We start from the raw sequence: 26,117 nt of genomic DNA on the forward strand, positions 1-26,117 counted from the left end.
TCGCTTTGGGAATGATGTTGGCTTAAAGCCGACCGCTACGTAATATACGCTCAGATCCTGTTTGCATGCCGTCGGCGTCGCAGTCGCCGTCGGCGCCGGCATAGGCGCTGGCAGCAAAAGAGCGGCGGAAAAGAGAGCGCGGGCGCACGGATCACGAGCTTTTTTTTCGGTTGTTTGCTTTTGGCTGTTTCTTCTGCCCAGCTTGGAGGTGCTTGCCGTGTTCGTGTGTGTGTGTGTGTGTGTGAGTGTGTGTTTGCAGCGCAGCATCGCACTGTGGGCTCAAATGAGCACGAAGTGAGCACTATTTGCTTGAGAATTCGTTAACTTAGACAAATTACTTGGGTAAATATTAAGAAAGGAAAGTATTAAAGCAAATTGTGTTTATCTTGTTTTTCTAAAGCAAATAATTATGCATACAATATAAATACGATGTTGATATAAGATAATATTTAAAGGTGAAATATTCCCTAACAGTTTGTTATTATTATTACCGCTGAATGTCATTTTATCCTAAAAAATAACTTATATCGTTTATCTTATTTAACTTAGGGAAACTAGTGAGATGGATATGTATTTGATTTATTTTCATACAGTATCAGGTTTAGGATTTGAATCATTTAAACATGACTAAAAATGATCCTCTACTAATTTCCATGGCTAAAGGTTTTAAACAAGCATTATAATCTATACCAGGAATATACATATGTATAACAAACCCACTTATAAATATGGGGCCTTGCCTAATAATACATATTTTCTGGTTATCTTTATGGTCTGGCAACGAGTTAATCGATCAGTGGCTTACTATTAAAGTGGAGTTTATACATTTAGCTCCACTGTATCTCAGTCGATGGCGCAGCATCGCCGTCTGTAAGTTCGCCCCCGCGTATGAATCTGAATCGGCTTCGAACGTGTTCGCCGCGGGTTGCGGCTCGATCATCGGTGGGATTCACACGCCAGCCAATCGCTTTAAGCGGCGCTTTTCAACTTTCATTAGAAATTATCGGATGCCGACGCCACGCCCACTTTTGTGGAGTGCTCCTGTGTGTGAGTTTGTGTTTGTGTGTGTCTTGAAAATTGGATTTAACGGCACCGATATCGCCACTTCCTCTCTTCCCCCATCCTCTCGCCATGCAAATTTTTATATACATCTTTTTTTTTAGCACATCTTAATTCAATAATTGCCGATAATTGCCGTTAATGGAAGAGATGAGACAACAATTGGCGCAACGCCATTGATAAATCGAGGGATATGTGGAATATGGGGAAAAATGAAATGTAAGTGTATGTGGAATACTGGAATATGGGAAGTGGGGTATGGTGTGGAATATGGAATCCGGGATGTGTGGAATAAAGGATATAAAAAGTTGCATAATAATTTCATTATTTAAGTCCCATGTTATATAATTAACCATTTAATAAAGTAATTAAAAGGATAATGAGATAGGGATAAGGCAACTGGAATGTAGGTTAAGGAAAACGAGATAAGAAACTGGGAATATGGTAAAAAGGATAAGGAACCCTAAAAACGAAACAGAAAAAATTATAATATCATCCATTTCGTATAGAATGGATTAATTGAGGGCTAGGACAATATGAAATGTGGAATAAGAAGCAAATTAAATAAAGTGAAACATAGAAAATGGGATGGGATGAAAGGTTAAACAGATTATTAGGGTAAAAAACAAAAACCATTCACAGAATCCTGAGTCAGACGGAATATGCAATCAAAGATAAAGGTCCTGAGAGATAAGGAAAATAAGAAAATATATAAAGCAGGCAATAGGGCAAGCATTAGGAAGTGTCATCGCCATATGCCACCCGTGCGGCTACGTAATATTAAAACCTGAGATACTGATAATAGAGCCCAGAAATCGGAGCGTTGCAACTCTCATCACTTTTTGTATGTATGTCACTGCCAGGGGAGTGCGTCAATTGTTTAATGCAAAACAACAAACAAACAGATCGGCAAACAAAACAAAAGCCACCGATATATATCCCATAAACCTACCTCCCCCATATACATATATACATATGTACATACTTACGCCTTATAACCATATCCCATGGCAATTGAGCGAATATACAAAAGTCAGACGAGCCATCAAGCAATTTTTTTTTTATCGTTTCATTTTTAATTTATTAATTATTTATTTGTTTGCTTAAACGAACGACGTTGTCGTTTATTGTTGTCTCAATTTCGGATCGGTTTTCGTTATTCGGCTTTCGGTTTTCGCTTTTCGTCATCTCGCCCTGACGTCACAAGAGCATCATATATATGTCTATATATACATATTCTATATGGATAAGCAGATGCGAGCACAAAGTGCGAATCTCGAAGCATATCCGCAATGTTTTGGCCTTCTTCGTTAGCCAGAATCTGCTTGAAATTCGGTCTATAGAACGTTTTTTTTTTTGCTTTGGCTTTTGGGTTCATTTCTGGTTGCCTGCTTAAGCTGAAAGTCTAGATACTTACTTATTCTGTTGTGTAAATAAGCCTAAATGAGCTGTTCAGCGATATCAGAGGTTCGTTAAACTCAATTTCAAGGTCGTCTAATAACCCATATCGTGATGAAAAACTCTTAAAAATATCATTTATACTATGATATTTAATGTTGGTTAAGTTAAAAGAAAGTCAGTTAAGGATTATAAGTATAATTTCTTGTAAATCTCTTACAAGATCTAAAGAGTCTGAAGCTGAAAAGACTTTTCACTGCGTAATTGATCCTAATGGAATAATACTACAAAAACTGCAGGCCTGCTTTTAACTTGAAGGCGGACCAACAACAAACATATCAATCTTGTGTGCGTATCATGGGTGTACATACATACATATATGTATATAGTAAAGAGATCCAAAGATCTTTGGGGGAAATGGTTGGGCTCGACTCGATCGTGTCCCTCGTTGAATTGTCAATTTATTTATTAGACACATTTCACATTTCAATTAAATACCCCAACCACAATCTGCACTGATCTGCCCCAAGCTGACTCTGTTAAGATCGCCTGCGTGCTATACTATATATATGTTATATAGCGTAGACTGATTCATTTGGCCTCCTGAATGCGTCACCCGGATGCATGTATGTGAGATCTTTACTTCATAATGGGTTATGCAATTACAGCGTAGACACCACATGATAGCTGTAACTACGTACGTACGAAGGGGCGCTAATTGGAGGCGCGACACGTGCAAATATCTATACTAGATTCTATATATTCTCATTAATCAAATCTGTATGAAATTGCATAACCTCCCCCGCCTAATGGCAATGACAAGAAAAACCCCAAAAAAAAAAAACAAAGACGAAATCCTCACCAGTCATCACAAGATACTTAACTCTTTTCAGCCTCTTATGGCTGGTGGCTGACTAACGCGAAAGATAAACCCGCTGGCCAAGATAAGATAGACAGACGAACTTTACCGACTGGAACTCGGTTTATGGAAGAATTATTTAAATGTACGCCCAATGGAATGTATGTTTATTTCGGAATGTAAACTAGTTCTGCAGGTCTGAAAGAAGTATCAATATTTCAGATCCTAAAAAGATAGATACAAAGATCTAGAAATGTTGAGATACATACATTTTTATTTAACTTTATGCCAACTATATGGATGTTTAAAATTATTACATTTTAAAAAAGATATTTTCATATTTTTAGATACAAGTCTAGAGTTCTATAAATTTTAAGAAAAAATGTTATTCTTGATATTACAATTTCATTTAAAGGAAGAAAGCATATCATTTACCAATAAAAGACCTAGAACTTGATTCTCAAACTAACCTAATTACCATTTAAATAATTTTATGCCAGTGCAGAGAGCCCCTCTGACTAAGCCAAAGGAAATCTGTGAGCCCTGTGTGAGATCTGCTTAATCGGGGGGATCTTTTCGGTGCGATAAGAGTGCGTTAGAATCGTTTGGCTCTTCTCCGCGCTTCACTGTTTGCACTTGTGTGTTTGGCTTTAGCAAATTGCAAATCACTTTATGGGCTTCACATGAACCATAAATCTATTGCCGCGAAAAGCGACAAAAAACTCGCGTCAGGGATATGCGTGGCACCCATATGGGTCACTCAGACTGCGGATGAATATACGGGTGTACTGTTTGCTTTGTCGCCCCCTGGCTACCGCACTTGAATTTAAGTCTTTGATAACCTCCTCAAGTTCACTGCCTTGTATCGTCATAATCATAATCATTTCATCATCTGCTGCAACACACATTCGATTCGATTCGTCTCTCGTCTCATTCATTCATTTATTAATTCAATCAATTAATAATGGCTAAGAACAATTAACACTTGGCCAACCACTCACACAGCTGCAGCGAGTAGACCGCTCTGCGCCGGACCCAATTGGTTTGCAGCCGCCGCGATCCAGCGATCCACCGAACAAACTCCCAAGTGTCATGTCTGCGCCCCTCCATTCGAGCGAATCTCTGGTCTGTTTCAATGGCTCCAGTTTCAGGGATCTGGGGTTTCAGTGGGTGTAATTTTCTATATCTTATATCAAGTGTTTTTTTTTCCTAAATTTAATTAATTTTTTATAGATTAACCTTATTAGTATTCTATTTGGGTTTCTGGTTTAAAAATACTTTAACTTTAAATCCATTTTAGGGGGTTTATTTTGAAAACAAATATTTAAAATTATAAATACCTATATTTTTCTCTTAGGAAAGATTTAAAAGGAATCAATAATTGTAGTTATTATTTATTTATTTATCTATTAAGAAAAAAAATAGTTTTCTTACTAGATAAATATATAAAATAAATTTTAAAAAATCTAGCCTTAGAATAAACACTTAAACAAATTATAAATAAATGTTAAGGCAAGTTAAAGAGTAATAACTAAAATAAATATGACAAGTTTAAGAATAAAAATGGAAAAAAATTTTTCAGTTCATTTAAAATAAACCTTAGAAACCCCAAAAATTCCTTTTAAAAACCTTTAAAAAACATACCTTAAATGGTAAGTACTTAAGAACTTAAATTATAATCAAAACGAGTGAATCATTATTTATTAACGCTATCTTTACATTGGAGTGGGGTACTTTAGTTCGAGATTTAACGATTGATACCATATTCTAATTAATTTTTGTTTATGAGTGTCAAGTAAAACCCCCCAAAAGAACCATAATTATAAAAAGCAAATATCATTATTAAATGACAGATTTTTTAAAATTATAAAATAGCATAAAATAACTCTTATTCTTAAGCTTAAACATAAACAAATATTGATTCTTTGCTTGATACTTCTGAGACTGGAGACTTTTGCCATACCAAAACCCCATATAATATGTACATATATATAAAATATAGTGCCAACAATGCCCAACCCAGGAGAGAAACCCAAGCGAAACCCACTGGAAGCCACGATTGCGAGCCAAGAAGTCCACGAGACGCAACGGTAAATGGGTCTAGTTAGATCGGAGGCCCGACCGATCGACCGATCGGTTCGGAATGAAACGGATCAGAATGGTTAAGTACGGATCGAGGTGGCTTAGCGGTACGGAACGGTCGCTTTGAATCATTAGCCAGCCGTGGAGCAGCCATCAATCTTCCAATTGTCTTTGTCCACAGTCAGCACGGTCTGGCTTAGCGCCGATTCGAAGCGAAAACGAGCCACACGAAACTACATAGTGGGGGGAAAGGCCCGATATTGATAGTTGAAAAATACTAGATACTCTTGCGGAAAATGGGTTGGGAAAAATCGTTTAATAAGATGTGGATAATAAGATAATACATGAAGGAAAGGTCTGCTAAAAGCAGCCAAAGAAAATGTGAGAAAAATCTGGGAAAATTGATTTTTTTAACAGGAACTAGATTGCGTAAATAAAAGATATTCTTGGGAGTTATATGTCTTGAATTAAATGCTTAGTTATTGAAGAATGGGACAGGGTTTATAGTATAAATGTAAAATATATTTAAAAAGTTAATAAAGTATTTATTTACTGCAACCCTTTCTCGAGCAAAGCTGTCCAAAAGTCCTGCCTCATGTCTAATTTACATAGAAAGTTTAAGCCAAGTTTAAAATGAAATAGATATTTTTATAACTAGTTTTAAATATAAAAAATATGTTGGCTATATTTATTTTAATATTTCAATATAAGTCAATATATGTAGCATTTAATTTAGTAATTATTTACCAAATATCTTCTTGAAACTGACCTCTTCCAGCAAATGCTCAATATGTTCAACAAAGCATTAGTCAAGTCTCATTTAAATAGTCTATATCTAGACACTTTTAAAGTTAAAAAGATAGTTTCATAAGTATTTTTGAAATATTTAATATATTAAAATTATCTTATAAACTAATTTCTAGCTAAGTTTCTTATATACTTTCACTTTAATCTTAAGTGCAATCTAAGAAAATACAGACAAGCGGAAGAACCTTTTTCTCAAGTTTAAATATTTCCAAGAAAATTATTATAGTTATAAGTAGTCATACTCCCAAGACTCTCTACTATCTACAAACTTCAGTATATCATTTTGAAATTTTTTATATAAAATATACATATATTTTTTGAAGTACGCTATCAACAGCTTTAAAATTCCTCAAAAGTTACACAATTAATGCAAAATCCAGGGACAAGGAACAACTGTACAAGGTACCTACTAACACCAAACGTCGGCCAGTCACCGTAATACCCCGATCGAGGGTATGTAAATAAATATTATTGAAAACCGGCAAGGCGGCCAGGCGGCGACGGCGACTGAGGCGTGGATCGAAAAACAGCCAGAAACCGCTTGGCGCCGGTTGAAACTAGAATCGGTGGACCGTTCGCCCGGCCCGGCTCAGTTCGGTTCGGTCGGGTTGGGTTGGGTTTGGGTCTGGGTCTGGGTTTGGGTTCGCCTCCGCCTCGACTCGACTGAGTTAAGTCGGGCCAAGTCGGGTTATCAGCGCATTAAGACGATTTGCTGGCATCGGATATCGGCCATCGTCCAGCAGCTGGCCAATATGTGACACCATTTGTGCTGATTTACCGACCAAAAAGTACCGAGAAGAATCCCCTCCACAAGTTTTGGCCAAGTCTTAAGCTGGCTTTAATGCGGGACATGCCAGGATAACGACTTGATGTTACCTGTTAGGAATAGGGATTTAGTAAATTTTTGAGTCATTTTTCAATAGGTTTAGTTGTTGTTTTTTTAACTCTAAAGTAAATATTTTCTTAAAGAAAGAATTGTTTTTAAAGGGGTGAATTGTTTATATTTTTAAAAGAATTTATAAAAGAATTATTAATTACTAATTAATTAAACAATTTTTGTACACAATCATTATTTTATTAACTATACAATTTGCTTACAATCAGTTTTATAATATTCAAATACATATATATTTTCATTGATAAATCTCAAAAATAAAGTAATAATTAAATAGTCCCAGATATCATCATCATCGAGGTTCCTCTGTCTGCAAGGGTATTAAGTAATGGAGGACATATTTATTCAGGATCTCTCAATAATATTCTCTGGCAATAATAATGTCCGTGTTAGCTGATTATTTTGTTTTTTATTTTCTTAAGAAACCGCACCGCAACAGTCGTGTCGCATAATTTGCAGTGAACCGCAATCGACATAACTCATACGCCGCGTGTCCCAAATGGAGGTTAAGAGCCAGTGCAGCAGTCGGTGCAGTGCCAGTTCCAGAGTCTATAAATAAATCTTGCAATCGCTAAACTGCAAACTGGTCGGATCGGTTTGGTCTCCGAAAAAAAAACCGATCGAAAACCAATACGTTCCGATACGATACGATACGATACGATCGGAGCCGAGCCAAGCCGATGCAGTTGCATGGCAAAGAACGGCCAAAAGCATCGACATCGACCGACTGCTGCTGCTGTGTGCGTTTTCTTGGCCTGCCACTAGTGCCATGATGGTCAAGGACGTACATTAACCGGGTGCCACTGTTCCGCCGAGCAGAGAGCAGGCGCGGGTACAGTGAAGACAAAGGCCAGGCAAACAATTACATAAGCTTGACGACAGGTCGTTTGTGCTATTAGTCGGAATGCCTGAATGAACGAGTGGAGTAAACAATGAGGCAAGAGTAGGAAAAGAGTTATTAAAAGCATAAAGACGATATCAATTAAGAGTCTTATCAAGCCACAAACTAGGAAGACAAGAAAGGGTCCTTGCAACTGTACAAAGTTTCTCAAATATCTCTTATAAATAAAAATTAAATAAAATAAAAAGTATAAAAGTGAGCTCTTGACTGAAGCTCGGTAAACAAAAGACTGAGTTTATTCCATTAGGGAACCGAGTTTATATACTGTGCATAAAAGTCATAGCTTTCCTAATTTATCAATCCAAAAGTTTCTATTCGATTTACTGACTCGCTTTCTATCGGATATCGAAACTTATTGAAGTGTCATAAAATTAGCAAATTTCGATAGTCTTTTATCTGTTTCAAAGCCAAAATGGCAAAGCAACTTCTTATTATTTCTCAAGTCCAATTGTGAATAATTAATAAAACAAAATATAATGCAGCAAAAGCTAAGTTTTTCTTGTCTTAGAATTATGAAAAAATGCGGCTCTACTCAAGTCATAATAATAATTAATTGATTTGACGAGTTGGAGCTCTGATCTTAATAGCGCAACCTTTCTAAATCGTTTCTTGTGTTTCTTTTTTTGACATTGCTCACTTGGCCGCTTGGCTGCACGTGGCGTATGCGCAATATTCTGTGGTCAGGGCTCGGTCGGCAGCGGTGGTGGTGGCCACTGGCCACTGGCCACTGGCCACTGTTGTCCAGTTCGATTTTGAAAATCTTGAATTAACTGGAAGCCACACCCCGAAAACAAGAATGTCGCTTTTTGCTCGGATCCATTTCAATTGCAATTTTTATTTCGTCGCCCAGGCGTCGGGCTTTTTATGCCACATTTTATTGGCCAATTGGGAGCTTGGTTTTTGTGCTTCTTTTTTTTTGTTTTTGTTTTGTACTTTTGGCAAGGCCCTCAAAAAAGAAAATTTTAATAATAATGTGCTGTTCCAGTTAATTGTATATTATTGATCTGAGTAATTTTGCAATCACCAAGGCTCATTACGTTTTCAGCCTTTTGTCCTTCTCACAGAGCCTGTTTGCTCCACATGGTAATAGTAAATAGTTCTTGATGGGTTTTATAAAAATTAAATAAAAATTTATTAATATTATTAATTTATAATATTATTAAAATAGAAATTTATTAATATCGATACTTTAACGATTTCTAACGATATTTTTAAATTTCTGTCATTTTTAATAAAGTAAATTCGATGAACTCTTTGTTATAATGAATTAAAAAAATATACATATTTATTTTTTTTGATTTAAAAAATCGATATATAAAACTAATGATTTTAAGGAAAAAAATCGATATTTTTGGATGTTTTAAATATCGATATATCCCACTTTACACTTTTATTTGACACGAGAAAATATATATATATATATCCTTACCTCAAATGTCGATAAATCAAACTACAATATTTTTGATACAAAAATTAAGTACCATATCTTTATCGATATATTATATCGCATTAATCGCAGTGTTATACAAGAAGCAAAGCTTAACAATGAAACGGAATAGGGGAACGACTTGACAAGCGTCTGTCTGCCACCATAGATCAATGAAGCCGCCCCCGAATATGTTTCGTAATCGTAAGAAACGTCAAATATATATAGATATAGAGCCAAAAGTGGGGGTGAATGGGGGGGGGGGGGGGGATCGTGCCTTAGCTATCAAATGTGAACTTTATGTACATTTCAATGTCTAGAAAACACAGTTACTTCCAGATACACTTGTGCGCTCCGCTTGAGGTACACACATCCACAGATACCCATAGACATTGGGTGAATTATTCTAGATTCTAGATTCTAGACTCCCAGATACGCCATCCATGAAGCCGTGTGTTCACGACCTTCCCCCTATTGCCACACGCCACACAAATTGACGTAGTAAACTCTTTCCAACTGGTAACTGGTGGGTAAATATCATTTATGTAGTCAATATTTATATATTTTGTATTTTTTTCGCCGTTGTTCGACTCTCTCAGGGTGAGTTTTTCCAAACAATAGCGGGAAAAAATTAGCACAGCTGCTTCTCAAAAAAAAAAAAAAAAAAAACCAAGATGAAGCTAAAGCTTCTATTAAACGGTAAGTAAAAAAATACAAATACAAATATTATTGCAAAAAATTAAACAAACATCAGAGAACACTATTTAGTTTGTTTCCAATATAATTCCGTAATATTTATTTCACTTAATGTAAATTGCAATTAGCAACAAATTGCGAACCATCTAATTGGTAAGCTCCATATTTGTTTGCTCTATCGTCGCAGGTGAAATTCACAATTCAAATTCATCAGTCCTATAATCTATAATCTATAATCTATAATCTATATAGTCCCTGATCCGGGCCAGACTTTGATCAGTCATCACATCGCATTTGGGGAAAATAACATTTCGAGCATTGTTTGCATGTTTCAATTAATGCTGACATTAGAGTGGACCATTAACACGTTAACGCTAAGTGCCAAGTCCTACCCGGTCGAAACCCCTTCAACCCTTGGCTTAATTATTGCTAATCAATGAAAAGCTCACTCGACCCTCTTGCGAAACTATAATTCATATACGTTTTATTGTCGTCTTTAATCTAGGAATTTGGAAGCTGAAAATTGGAAGCCGTCTGGGGGAGGCCTGTCTTCTGGGCGGGAGAATCGCACCGAAACCAGTTTTTATTTTCGGCATTTCTGTGTCGTGCGTTTGTTGTGGCTTTTAATTCAAACATTATGACAAATGGTGTGGCGATCCATCAAAATATGCCAAACACTTGGTAATTGTATGAATGTCGCATCGAAGCAAAAAGAGTTTCTCCTCCCGTAATATTCGGTCCACTTTATCGTTTGCCTATATTTAAAATGAAACGAGTTTTGTTTTCGCTTTTGGGGTGGGATTAAAAATAGAATTTCAATTGTATTTTTTTTTTTTGTTTTCTTACAGCCACAAACAGAAAATATTTTACAATGATTAAGCCATAAATTAACATTTAATGATTGCATTTTCCACACAATTAGGCAACGAGTTTTTATGTTGATTGATTTATTTATTACAGCTGCCTTTTCTTGAGAAATTCGTTCAACGATTTAGCCTAAAATTAACAATAAGTAATTTATTAAAACAAGACGCAATAAGCGTGATAATAAAATTAATATTATTGCTTTGTTCACTTGCCAAGTTAATCTTCTCTTTTAAAAGACAAAAAACAAAAATTAATTAACTTTTGGCTAAGAATCTATCAAAATATGAAAACCACTCCCATGTGCTAAAATACAACAAAAATCTAGGCTAGACAGCTTTGTTAATAGTTATAATTCCGTCCACTTGTCCCCACAGCTATTGCTTCTATATCTTGTTAACATATTTTGTGTTGTTCACATATTTTAATGCCGCGCCGTTGGCATGTGAATTATAATTTCATTTAACCATTGTTGACCATACATTTTCCTTGAGGTTTTGCATACAAAAATATTCCACAAATTTAGCCTTTTCTTTTAAATGTTTACAAATCAATGGCAAAAACTAAGCTTAAATATGATATATTTTCATAGAATTTATTATAAAATAAAATGGGAGTTTTAAATATAATTCAAATTCCATCTAGCTCACACAACCACCAATTGGTAAGTCGAGTTTCGAGCTTGGTTTCCAACTAGGAATATCCAAAATGAAGCATTTTGATGTTAACAAAATTTAATGAACAACCATTTAATGTATATTTTACAAAGTTTGGTAGAATATATCGATATGGTCTTTACAGTACCGGAATTTGACTCGAAAGTCGATATGTGTCGATATCTATACAGATATTTTAAGGTAGTAATACAGACATAGATATATTGGATCAAAATAATATCGAAAATAAACAAAAATAATTTCAATACAATTTTTAGAATATTTTTCGATATTATAGATTTATCAACCAAACTTATTTGCGATATTTTTCAATAGTTATAAATGTGATATATCAAAGTTTTCGGTATTTACGTTATTTACTAAAACAATTAAAACACATATATAATCTAAACCATCAGTTTTTTGTTCAAGTGTATTGGCCTCAAAGTTTTCCAACAAAATTACAGATATTTTTCAACAAGCTTATAATTTTCCTTCCTAAAATGCAACGATTTTTAATCAACATTTATGATTGATAACTATTTTAAATAGATAAATTTTCTCTATAAAAAGTGATGTAAATTATAATGTAAATTTTTATTTTAAACATGTATTACTTTTATATTTATATATAAAATACAGGAGGCACAACAATTAACCGTTGCTGCCACGCCCCGCATACCTGATACGCCCCTTCCTCATCATCATTATGGTCACTTGCGGCGACAATATAAAAGTTCAATGTTTGAATACATTAAACCCGACAAGTCAGGTGTGGTGTGTGTAGGTGCTGACAAAATGACCATTTTCAATAACACTCACGTAGCATCCGAGTCGATAAATTACAATAACAGCAGCAAAAGTTCCACAATAAACAAACATATATCTAGATATAAATGTATTTATATGTTGGTGGCAGCACGTCCAAGCGGCAATAACAACAAGAACCACACAAAATAATTGAACAATCCGAAAAACAACAAGCCACAACGGGAGCAACAATGAAATGTCTCAAAAAAAAAAAAGGAAGGAAGGTTGCCCACCGACACTAGTGACCCCCGCCCGAATCATGGATGCACTTTAAAAATGGGTTAAATATTTGTGAAGCCAAGGACAAGAAAATAAAGGGAAACTGCAAAATGGGGTAATATGTGGAGAGGGAAATATATTGGAGAGGATATTTCAGGGACTTATTATATTCGCTAAGTTGCAGCTAGAACCTGTTGGGAATTATAATGCAATTAAGGATACTGATGAAGCAGATGGAATTAGTTTTTAAAAAAGGTTAATATTTACAATTATACTAATCAAAAATCATTTTAAACCATTTATCAATCACTTTCTATTTTTCTAGACTTCTGTAACGCCGTTAATGTTGTTTTTAAGGAATGCGCAATAAGTTAATTGCCAAAATATAAGCCTTAAGGCCCCAAGTAGATGCTACCATATACGAATTCTTTGCCAAACGGAACAAAAAAAAAAGCTGAGTAATGGTCCCGAGTGAGATATATATGCGGGTAATTATACAATTCCCTTAAAAACAACAAACGGATATAAAAATATAATACAAATAATAACTACAAAGGCTAACAAAAGCCAAACAATAACCAAGAATTTTAAGTGAATTGAATCACAAAATAGAAACAAAATCGAACAATGAAAAAAAATGAATTAAGATCCATATTGTTAGCCCGAAAATGAATGGTTCATATCAATATCCTTAGCCCAAATCGAGTACGAAAGTAAAATAAACCCAAATGTAGGGAAGAAAATCAAGGCAGACGAGTTAAAGGAGAGACACAAAATGTATGTGAAGGCCAAGGACGGTTAAGGCATTCCATTCCCTGGTCACATGATCGGGTCAAGGGATTTCCCAGTCACACACAACACTCCTCTTCTTTCGCCGCGGAAATCTATAATATTTGTGATTGCGACTGTTGGGAGGCCTTATCGAGCCGAAAATCTGAGAATAAAATATCAAGACAATTACGCCAGAACAATAAACAAATAATAATTGACTAAGCCGCTTATTTATAATTGTTTATATTTAGACATTGAATTGAGCACTTGGCACGAGCGCTGCTTCAGCTGACGAGATGATGATGATGGGGCGAAAATCAACACGGAGTGAAGGTTTTCCTTTGGGAGAATTATTTCGGGACCTCCTCTTCCACTTGGGTAATTCCCCTAGCTTTTGCCATGAGTCACTCACTCTCCTCGCTCGATTTTGATAATAATAATAATAATAATTTGCAATCAAACCGCTTGATAAGCATATCAAGTTGCATTTTTATTAGTTTATTAATTAGCTTCTGGTTTCTCTGGTGTGTGATCTCCCTCTAAACACAATGCAGACGTCATTCATTAGAAAAAAAAAGAGATATCAGGGCAGAATAGTGACTTTTAAATACTCTTCTGGGAATTATAGTAACCTTAATCTAAGTACTCTAACTATTTACTGAAATTAAGCAGAAAAATTCTTCAACTGATTTTATAATAAGACATATTTTATTTTATTTTGGGAAAACCTCACTTTCAATATAGATAACGTTTGCGCGATTGGAATCAATAGATGATAATGGCTTTCATATTGATAAGGCTACCCATGAGTCAGCGAATAATTGAAGCAGTCTTAGGGGAAATTTAATTGAATCAAGGTAGCTAAAAAATTACCAGTAATTTTATATAAGAGTAGAGTTTTATTTTATAAGAAATATTATATATATAAAAAGTTTTACTAATATTATTTAGCCTACCCATAAGTCTTTTTAAAGTAAAATAATAAATAGTTAAAGTAACAAAGGTAAATAATAAATTAAAAAGTATATAATTCTGAGATATTTACTTAAAGAATTTCACTCATTTAGTTAATCTCACTTGAATGTTTAAGGAATTTCATATTAATGTAACTTTATTTTTTTAACAGTATTTATATTTTACTTTAATTGTTTCCTCAAAAAGTTATTTATTTAAATAGCTTTTTTTTCATGAAGAATTTAAAAATTTTAAATTTTAATAATTTTTGTATATTTCTTTATCATTTTTATTTTATTTTCTGCCTTACAAAAGTTTGTTTTATTTATTTTAAATACCATTTAATTTTTTTTATTTTAATTTAATTTAATTAGTTTTTTTTTTACGCGTTCTCTTGTCAATTTTTTTCTAAGAAATCATTTTTATATCGTTTAAATCGTAAATAAAAAAAATATATTATAAAATATAAATATTATAAAATGTTTATTATTTTTTTTTAATATTTCAAGACGTCTTCTTTCATTTTGGTTTATATTTTTTTTTTATTTTTAAGCTTGAATTTGCGCTGAAACGGTTTACGGTTTGAATCGGTATTTTTGATTTAGCAAAAAAATCCACGCCGCATCTGAAAAATCCAAAATGTTTGTCTGCGGTGGAGCAGGTGGTTCTCTATCCCGGCAAGAGGGGGCTAAGAGGGGGCCAAAGCCGAAGCGACCTGCGCTTGGGGTTTTGAACTGGCTTGGCTACCTTACCGGTTCACCTTGTAAATCATCGCCACATACTAAAAATACCAGTGATCCGAGCTCTTGTTGTTTTTCGGTGTTTTTTACATATTTTTTCTTCGTATTTTGTATTGTATTTGTTTTTTGGCTCATTCGCTGGCTGTTGGGTGTTGTGCAGTCGGCCGACTTCAAGTTGGCCAACATCGAGCGGCCCCTGAACCGCTTCTAATAGTTTTTAATGTGAATCGAACACAAACCTGCCGGCCATTTTGTTTGCAAATTTTTGTTGTTTGTATTTTTTTCGGACTTTGTTTATGTTTCTTCGATGTGCTCAGAGTTCTTCGAACTCGGCGGGGTTTTTGAAATACATATACAGATATCTCTGATAAAAAATTGCCCAAGACGAGAGCACAAGAAGATGGAGCGCCATCACTGAGAGAAAAAAGAGGAAAAGGCCATCTGGTGAACGATAACAAAAAGCGTGAAGAAGTCAAATCATTGCGGAAGCTTTGTTTAAACGACTGTTTTTTTTTTTTATTTCTTCTTGGGCTTTTGGCAGAAACAAAACGTGCCCGGGGACGTTGCCCGTTGACCGATTTGTTTGCTTCAACCAAAAAAAAATTATATATATACATATATGTTTATATATCAAAGAAATACAGTGAGTGCTCCTTAAGGGAGATATTTAAACGAGGGAATTCAGAAATTTTAATAAATAAAATAATAAAATAAATAATTAAACATTTCTTTTTAGTTGAAACTGTTTTAAATCCATGAAATTGCAGCGCAAAAGTATGCTACAAAATCTTAAATCTATCAATAAATATTTAGTCTGAAGAATGGGATGTTTTTTCTAAAGCAATAGGGTTGCAATTCATATTACAGTGCTTGAGAAACACAAAAAAAATTTCTGATAATTTGAAATTAACCTAAATCATATCGAAAAGTAACAAACTATATTTTTATATGCTCTATACAATGGTAAAATGGTTATGTTAAAGACTTATTTAGGATTTATTGTTAAGGAAGAGATGTTTTTTGACCTTTAGCTACTATGATTATCATCTTGTATTACATTCGGTTAAAATCGCATAAACTAAAAACTCTGGTGTTTTGAAACCACCCTTAGAAGTGTCTAAAAGTAGGCAACAGTTTTTTAATACTAAAATTGATGGTTGTGTAGCAAACTTTATATATAAAACCAATAAAACAACTAAAGAATAAGAGTGTTACAGAGAAAAGCTATACCAGAAAAAAAATTGATACATTTTTTATTAAAAAAACAAGAGTTTTATGTGTGCTTTAACTTTGATTTTCTTTAATTCAAACCAGAATTAGGGATTGCAGATCTCTGATCTTTTTTATATTGTTATAACTAAACCAACTATCAATACATATTATTTTTATATTCAATTATTGACTTTGTGGTATTGCTACTATGTTTCTACAATAAGTATAATATTTATATTTCACTCCCTTTAATATCCCAATTGACCTTGTTTTCACTGTACCGAGTGTTTGCTGTCAAAGAAAGAAGAAGGCGAGGCAGCAGCAGCAACAGCAGCACAAAGAATATTTAATAAGATGTGCCGTGAAATTCAAAAAGCCCGTACATATATGTACATGATTGCTTCGCAGGAAAAAGAGACACACGAGCTGAGGTTTTGTTTTTATTTTTATTTTAATTTTTTTGTTTTTTTTTGTTTTTGGAATAGCAATAGAAGCCATCATAGAGCCGGCCATAAATGCGTGCACATGGGTTTTATTTTGTAGAACCGGCTAACAAGAGGGTCTACGTCTGCGTCTCCATCTCAGGGTTGGCAGTTTCTTGATCCCCACAGCCGCCCCTGCTCGCAGTTCCTGCTTTTGTCATACCTTTTCTTTATACATATGTATATATATTTTTTATATATTTTTTTGTATTATGTTTATAATGTATGCGTTTCTAATAGTGATTCTCTGCAGGCGGAGCTCCGTTTGTAAGTGGATTTCAATTAGAATGCAGAGTCCGCTTTCAGTTTGCGCAAAACTGGCCTTGGGTTTTGCCGCACGTTTCTGCAGCAGCCAGTTGACCAGGTGAAGCCACAAAGAGAGCACTATATCCACTAAATTTGCCAAGTCTCTCTTTATCTGCTCTTTTTCTGAGGTGATCTGCAGAGACCTAAACTTGTTGACTGTTAGGATGCTGCGAGGGCATATCACTCATACGCACTGTTGTACGGGTAAAATATTAAAATTATTGTAATTAAGGTTTGATTTTTAATTCTTTTTTAGTTTAAATTTAAAATCCACCTAAACTCTTGAATATATTTGAATTCTATATTAATATTCTTTTTCTTTAATTAATTTTCTTAAATATATATTTGTTTTATTCTCATTTGTTAATTCATTTCATTAAATCTTCTTTTTTCATGTAAATTTATTTATTTAACGGTCCACCCTAATTCTCGGCTTACAGCGAGAAGGAAGCCAAGCAGAACTGATTGATACAGGTTCCAAGACTCTCTTGTTAGCTGATCCGATCGCAGTGGAATGCATTATGTTAAAGAACAACCTTGCTGCTAAGTTTAGCAACAACATGAGTTCGTGATTAGCAGGGTCAGAGTCGATCAAAGTGCAATACTATATAAAGATCATATCTAGTGTTCCCTGTGGCTACTTGGGTTTCCTTAAAGTTAACAGCTTGTCGGGGTTTATACCCAGTCAACTTTCTCTCTGCATTCCTTTAACATTCTCGATGTCTGTCACTTTCATTTGTTTAATTATATATTTTTTTTTTCATACTTTTTTCTATAGCTTTCAATTACAAATAAACAATTTCTTACAGGTAACTCTTGACTTAAGTGAATATCAGGCAAGGTAACCTGTTCTAAGGCTTTCTTTTTGCTTAAAAAAATAGAGCATTTCCTAGTCGTTCCAATCATTTTTCTTGGTTTGTTTAGTTTCTTAACATATTTATTTAATTTTTTTTTTGTTGTGTTTCTCTGCCATGAACCTGTTACAGCTTTGGCATTCCTAAAAACCAAAAGCCACACCCCCATTAGCTTTCCATCTCGATGGGAGCCTCAAATCTAAAATCTCCAGTCTACAGTCTCCCTTCCTTATTCCCACAAGTCTACTGAGAATATGTACTTAGCTTTAAGGGGGGGAACACTACACTGAGAGCTAGATCAATTAAGGCAATCACCTGCCTCGCCTGGCTGGCAATTAAGTTCCAGCCGGACTCTAATGTATGTCCATAGTGTTAATTGCCAATGACTGGGCTCAATTTTCAATTGAAATGTCTATATCCGACTCTTACCTCAGAGTGGTGTGGTGGCTATTAAAGGGAAGTCAGATCTTTGGTTTTTTTTTTGTAGGAAAACCAGGCAAAACAATATCCAGTTGGAACCAGTTAGCCTGAAAGCCTTTGGGCCACCAGGGCGGATACGCAATCTCGGATTAAAAGGGAAAAGGCAAAGAACTTGAATTAAATGTGACATAATTAGCTCTAGAATTTATGTGAAAATATCATAAGAGACTAAATGTTGTTAAATATTTTAGCAAACAAATTATTTATGCACTTTTTAGACATAAAAAGTAACTAAAAATGTAACCAATAATAAACTTTCCAACAGAAAACATATTTACAAACCTTTAGCATAATTTTCCCCATTTGCTAAAATCAAATATAAAATTGTGAAAAAAACGCTAATTGAAATTTAATCAAGCTCCAATTGAAGGGAAAATTTCCTGGCTAAAAAACAAACTTGTCAAACAAACAATAAAAAATCGTACGCATTGTAAAGCCTGGCTTATATTTGACTGCAGATTTTGCGCAAATTGCTAGCAGCCTCTAATTGCATATTAATTGACCGCGAACTTGACGAAAAACTTTTCCACCGCCAAAGTGTTTGCGATTCGCAGGTAAATGCTAGAAAATCCGATTCAAATCGCAAAAAAAAAAGTCCAATAAAAAATATATAGGATGAAAACCGCAGACGGCTGGAGTACCGGACGCAACCAGTTAGCCAGAGATATCTAGCCAGATTCCAAACGGTTTTGATCCGATGCGATGGCCTGTCATAAATGCCAATTTAACGCGTCCACAAACTTTTATGGGCCACTGTAAACGCTTCGCTAATCAATTGAGCAAATGTGACATTTTTGAGGGGCCTTTCTTGTTTGCCGGAGAGTGCCTTAAAGCGTAGTATCTTTTTTATTATTATTTGCCACGGTCGGCTGGCTTTTGGCAACTGCCATGGGAGTGGGAGTGGGCCATCAGGGGTTAAGGGGGTTAAGGAATGACGCCCCCAAAGGGGTGATGCAGTCAATTTGCTTTAACACTTTGAGACAAAGACCACAAAAGGGGCCTTAACGCTTTCATATATATGGTGGGACCTTCCGCCTCTACACTGCGCGATAAATGGGTGTTGAAATTCAATTTGAATCCTTGAAAACAAGCTGGAATTTTAAGGAATTTTTCAATTTTTAAATTTAAATATAGAAATTATGAAAAGTGGTTTTATTTACGAACTAAAACCCTTTTTTCTACACTTAAGTCGATTGAGTATACTTATAATACTTACATCTTCTTTTCTATTAAAATAAAATAAACTCATATTTCTATGAATTTTTAAATTTAGCTCAATTATCTGGCTAATTAATATAAGCTTAATATTTATTTAAAACAAACTCTAAAGGTTCAGAATGTATATAAAATTTAATATAAACACGAAATTCTTTTAATACAATTTTAAACAAAAAGCAATCTTAATTATCATTGCTTTTTAATAACCATTCAAAACGCTTTCATATTTATATTGAAATTTATAAAATAAATATTAATTGATTGCATATTTATAATAATATTAATACCCATTATAAAAACAAAGCATAAATCGAATCTATTGCCACTAAATCAAGCTTGTTTATTTAGCATAATTTTAAACAAGTTTCCAATCAAATGAGCTCATTAAAAAAAAGCCAGAACTAGGAGTTTAAGTTCATTAGGTCTTTATTAGTATTAAATTTGTGTGGATGAATCATCATAAAATAAATATTTATATATAGGAATCGAGTTAACAGAATTTTAAAACTACTTTTATCATAATTTTAGATCGGTTAACCCTAAATATATCTAATTAAATAATTTCTATATACTATCACCGATTTATCTATACATTTTTATTTGTAATTTTCTCTTGTATATGAAACCTAATTGTATATGAAATCACTTTCCATTTATTAATCCCCCAACAACTTAATTAAACTCAATTAAAAATATACAATTTCTTTTCCGAGATCGATTCACTCATCAACTGTTTCAATCAGAGCATAAAGTATAGTAAATAATATTCATAATCATTTGCTAAAAATCTCTCTATAAACTTGAAATACAATCAAGTTTGAACACTTGAGACGCAGACACTAGATCTTGATCCCTGGATATTCACAGTTCCTAATTACGCACTCGACTGGATGATCATTGATTTGGCTCCAACCAGGCGTGATAAGTGATCCGCGGATCGCTTTACAACGGCTCAGCTTCCTTAAAAATATATAAATATATACATATATAAATAAATATATAACCATCGTAGCGTACCGTTTACACAATGATAGCCGGCAATTAGGTAATGGGATGGCCGTAATTACACACAAATTACCTGGGCCCGAAAGGGAGTCTGTCCGGTAATCTGGCAATCCGGCAATCCGACAGTCTGACAACCTTCATCAGCGTTGCATGATTGCCATATTTAGCTAATCTATCAATTATGGCATACAACTAATTGAAAATGGTTTAGGCAAATAATAAAGACAAATCAGCGAAGCATGTCCCGGCCTCGGTCACGTGATCCATGATCCGAACTTTGTATTCCGTATTCCGTATTTATTATTTGGTACTGGAGCTAAATATCGAACAAAAGATGATAACAAAAGTATCGAAAAGTGTTTGTAAAAAATCGATAATATATCGGTTTCAGGATAATAAATAAATTACTTTGTATTTCTTATTGTCCCATTTAGTACTTGAACCAAATTTCTCACAAATAGTGAAAGTAAAAATATCGAAAAATTGTATTTATTACTATTTATCATCTCTGCCTCGACAATATATTTTATTTTATTTATTTAGTTGCTTAATAAATATAAATAAATTCAAAAAAAGTTCACATTTGGTATTTCTTATTTATTATTTGGTACTGAAGCTGAATATCGATATATTATCGAAAATTTTGATTTGTTAAATTTGATCGGTTTGTATTCATTTTAAGCGTATAATACAGAAAAGCAAAGTAAAAAATATTGTTTAATTAATTTAAATAAATAGAATTTTATATCTCAAAACTTCTAAAAGAAATGTATTTAATTAGATAATTAATTATTAATAGTATTAATTAAAGTAGAAGATTTTCGGTCCAACGTAAACTTGCGAAATAAATATATTTCTTATGACCAAAAGACTAAGTATTTACTTAAAAATATTTTAAAAATAAGTAGATAATACTCATAAATATCGCATTCGATATCTTTGTCATCCCTATCCCTGCTCTAAAGGCCAATATCGAAAATGTAAGTCTGGGAATTATTGTATAGTTCTCGGTTTAATGGCTCCAAGGCGTTCGGCGGCCATCGAAAAAGCGAGTCTTCCATTTGCGTGTCGTCTCAACATTTTATTGTTTGCCTTTTTGCGCAATAAAATGTGTTATTTATTTATTTGTTCCTGAAAATATTATTTATTTAATTAATTTAATACCCTTCTCATTTATTTATTTGCTTAATGAACGAAATGCGAACGTTGTGGCATACTGTGTGTACTCTGCGTGTTTGCTCTTCTCATTTTGATTAAATGCTGTTTCTTTATTTAATCAAATGAGAGTGGGTGGGATGGGTGGTTGTGGGGTTTTTTTTTTCGTTTTTCTTTTTTTTTTGTTGTATTTTTTTTTAACGACATGCGACAAATTAAAAGTGCAACGCCAGAGATCAGGAAATGTACGCAAAGGGGCTGAATGCCCTTGATAGACGTTCTGTGGATTTTTTTTTAAAGAATTATTCATTTAACCGAAAATAAAAATTATTTAAAATGTAAGAAGAGAACTGTAGAATAAGTAAAACTATTTATATTTCAGTTTGCTTAAGGAAATACTTTTTATTTTCTACGAAACTCATTTCTTGCCAAATTCTTTCATAAATAAAATAAACAACATTGTTTATTATGCCGCATTGTTACAAATTGTTTTATAACATTCTGCGATTATTTAATACAAATTACAAAATGCATGCAAATTATAATCAATGTCTGTTACGGCTTTTTAACAATAACTATCACTATATTAACGTCGAAAGCCAGTCAAGAGAATCACGCACGCTCTTCGAGAATATTATAGTAAGCTATAGTATATTTATATCGTATGTATGTATAGTGTAGTATCTGTAACTGCAGCTGTAACTGCAACTGTATCTTCCGCTTAGTTGTATCTTTCGGATTATACACACAGCTACACAGTTCGTGTGCGACATTTAATGCCTCCCCCCTGACATTCTATTTATTTTGATTTCGTAACTTTTTCCTTCTTGTTTCACTCATTGTTTATTTATTTAGTTTTTAGTTTTCCCCATAAAATATTCCCGGTGCCTTCCTCCCATTTGTTTATATTTACCCACAGCTGATGGTTATATAAATGCGGTAAATAAAGGCGCCTAATTCGTGCAATTTGCGGACAGCTATAACAGCCTGCATTCTAATATAACACATATACTATATAGTATATACAGTAGTACGAATCTGAACGATGTGCACACAAAGGGGCCCTTGGGCTACTGTTTTGTTTACAACTCCATAAACTCTGTGTATTTGCTAGTACTCGCTGGAGGGTCTTATGGCAAATAGTTGGTGCCAGGAATAGATGTATATCTCTGTACCCTGTTACGATATCAAACAATGGGCTCTATGGGGGGGTTAAGTTTAAAAGCTCAAGGGTCAGATTATTGTCCTGTTAAGCGGTTTAATCGGGGTGTTTAGGCCACAAATAAAGCGCACTTTGGACCCAGTGACTTGTCATTTTATTATTTTATAACTAAGCTTTTATTTATTTGGTAAAGTATATAGGATTAATCAAGGTTTAATTCTCAAACAACTGATTTTAGGCTGTGTTGGTTTCTAGATTTAAAATATTACGCATACGCCCCGAAAGCCAAAATAATTTCATGGCCTCAAAACAAGACAAAAAATAACAATTTATTCTATAGAATTTTTTGGGAATTAAATAAACATTACCTTTACACATTTTCTTTTAATTTAAAAAAAAAAAAATGAAAAAGGTTAAAAAATATTAACATCTCTAACTCAAGATCTTTAATATTTTCAATTTAAAATCAATCGAATCCAGTGGAAACTGACTGACACCGGTTCAAAGCGGTCTTTAGATTCTGGATAGTGTTAGTACCTGGCGTTTCTCAGGCAAACAGACGGACATTCCGCCGGCTCACATCAGCTGTGACCACCATTACATACACTTGGTAATTGATGCATATGAATTCCGATTTATTATATTGCATTTGCATGATCACTGGATGGGGGAAATTAGCATTTGCAAACAGTGCGTGGCAGGAGTTTAAATTTTAAATATAAAACAAATAAGAATTCTGTGATGAATTAATAAGAATTAATATACACAATATTTAATTATTGAAATTTTATATTTATATTTGTATTTTATGTTTGTTATAGATAATTTATTGATTTTCCCATAAAGTAATTATTTTAAAAGCCTTTTTCTATTTCCCTTACTCTCACGAACCGCACTGTTTGTAGCCCAGGGCATTGCAATCGCCATCGATCTCAATTGCATATTGATAGCCTGCCAGCAGCTGTTCCAGCAGTTTCAGATTCGTGTTCAAAAATTGTAATGGAACCATCAAGTACCCTGTATGACGACCCCATGACTCCCTCTAAATTAACTTTGAAAAGACCTAACTAGGCGGCATGTGTCGGGTCGAGTGAGGGAAGAGTTATTACTCTATTTATATTTGGAATTTATTGTTTGTTGTGACTCGACTTTTGCCTATAACATTACGACACCCAAGATAACAAATAGAGTCATAAGTATTCTATAACATTGCCATGAAAAGCGGAAATTGGATGTGAGCAACCAACAGGTTGAGATACATTTCGTCATTGCATTTCATTAATAACTGGGTAATAACTCAGACTAAAGTTATCTTTCGATCGGTAGATTTTCAGAAGGACAGCGATAAAAATGTAAATATTTTTTATGTATGACTATTTAATTCCTTAATTAGATTATTTTTCATATTGAGTTGGTAACAGGAAGAAGAAGAACTATTTTCAAGGGGAAATCTCTTTGGAAATTTGTGGAAATATATTTCTAGAAATTTTTGAAATAAGTTTACTTGCTTTTCTCTGACAAAATCTCAACTGCAGACAAAACCACGTGCAATTAACAATTAAATGTATTCATTTAATAAGAAGAAAAACCGGTGAACCCGAATCCACAGACATTGTAAATCTTGTGGGATCTCCAAAGTCCGTCCAGAGCCAGCAGGGGGAATCATCTGATACAAAAGTAATCGTCACGCGCAGTTGCGAATGAGTTCAGTGGATGAGAGTTTCGATGTGTGGAGAAGATCTGTGGGGATCTGTATGGAACTCGAGGGAGGCATGGCGCCGCATTTGAGCTTTTTGGCAAATACTAGAAAGGCGATTACTGGGCTAAGTTCCCATTTCGAGAACTGGGCTTATCGCCAGCGCCACCAGAAATAACCAAGAAATACTACAAAAAAATTTAAAGGCAGCCTGACATTCCGTTTCGAGTGCATGAATATGAAATATTTCGGTTTTATTTGCAAATCATTTAGTTAGGTGCCATAAACGGGGGACGCGCCATTGAAGCCAAGCAAACACCACCAAATCAGGCCATAAAAAGCAGAGCAGCCAGATAATACTTACTATAAACTAGGCAAACAGCCGGATCTCGGTGAGATTCCTTACAGCGAGAGCACCTCCAGCGCACCAGGCCCAACCCATTGTCAGGGTCAATTGGCATAGACCTTGAAGAACACCACAGCGCAGGTCTTGTGGCCACCAACGCCCAGGTGAACCACCGCCTTGAGGTCACCGGTAATGTCCACATAGGGCATGTTTTTTACAAACAAATGGTTGCTCACATTGGTCAGGGTATAGATGTGCTGGAAAAAAATCGTTTTAAAAACTTTAAACTACATAGTTTCCTTTTACTCACCCCCTTGGTGGGCGGACATTTAAGCTGTTTCTTGGGAATGCTCTTCACAATCGGATGCCAGAGCTCGTGAGGATTGACAAGAGCCTGACAAAAGTTATCCCGCTTCATGGAGAGCGGTGTGGGAAGCCACTGACTCCTTTCCCAACGGAACACATCAATCTCCATGGTGATGGCTCCCTGGGGCACATCCATCAACATTTTAATGTTGCCGTTGTAGAAAAGAGTTTCCAGATCGTCGGCAACATCGAAGGTCAAGCCACTAACGTCCACGAATTCGCGAAATGAAATATCACCCTGATCCTCTTCGGCATTGCAAAAGATGTCCATGGTTTTTTCATCGCAAAATATTTCAAAGTTGGTGCTCTAAAAATACAAGAAATTAATGAAAGGATACCCTAATCCTAGAAGGAAAAATTTATAGAGCCTTACCTGGCTGACGGCCAAGAGTGCCAGGATGCACAAACCCAAAACCACTACGCTTCTGGTCATGTCGTGGCCTATGCAGATCCCTTCCAGCTGCCACATTTTATAGAGCTTTTGGCTAATTGCCTGCCAATTAGACATCGCCATGCGCCATTGTTAACTAATTGCCAAATTAAACCTGTACACATATTCTGTATAATTGCACCAAAATGCGACTGAGATTCAGATTTATCGCTCACAAAAAGATACTACACAAAATACAAAACAATATATATGTATGTATAAATCAGGAGAAATCAGCATTCGTCGGGCGTAGGCGGGCGGAAGGTCG

At 34.5% G+C, this 26,117-nt stretch overlaps 1 protein-coding gene across 1 annotated transcript; it reads right to left on the reverse strand.

Moving 5' to 3' along the window:
- Positions 1–21,806: 21,806 nt before the first annotated feature.
- LOC108076586 (uncharacterized) lies at positions 21,807–25,908 on the reverse strand. Its single transcript, XM_017169501.2, has 4 exons — positions 25,793–25,908; positions 25,364–25,726; positions 25,072–25,310; positions 21,807–21,825 (listed from the first exon to the last, which is right to left on the reverse strand). The coding sequence occupies exons 1-3, from the start codon at positions 25,886–25,888 to the stop codon at positions 25,158–25,160; spliced, it is 612 nt and encodes a 203-aa protein (XP_017024990.2). The 5' UTR covers positions 25,889–25,908; the 3' UTR covers positions 21,807–21,825; positions 25,072–25,157.
- Positions 25,909–26,117: the final 209 nt, after the last annotated feature.

This window comes from Drosophila kikkawai, chromosome X (assembly GCF_030179895.1).
Source record: "Drosophila kikkawai strain 14028-0561.14 chromosome X, DkikHiC1v2, whole genome shotgun sequence".
NCBI classification, from domain to species: Eukaryota; Metazoa; Arthropoda; class Insecta; order Diptera; family Drosophilidae; genus Drosophila; species Drosophila kikkawai.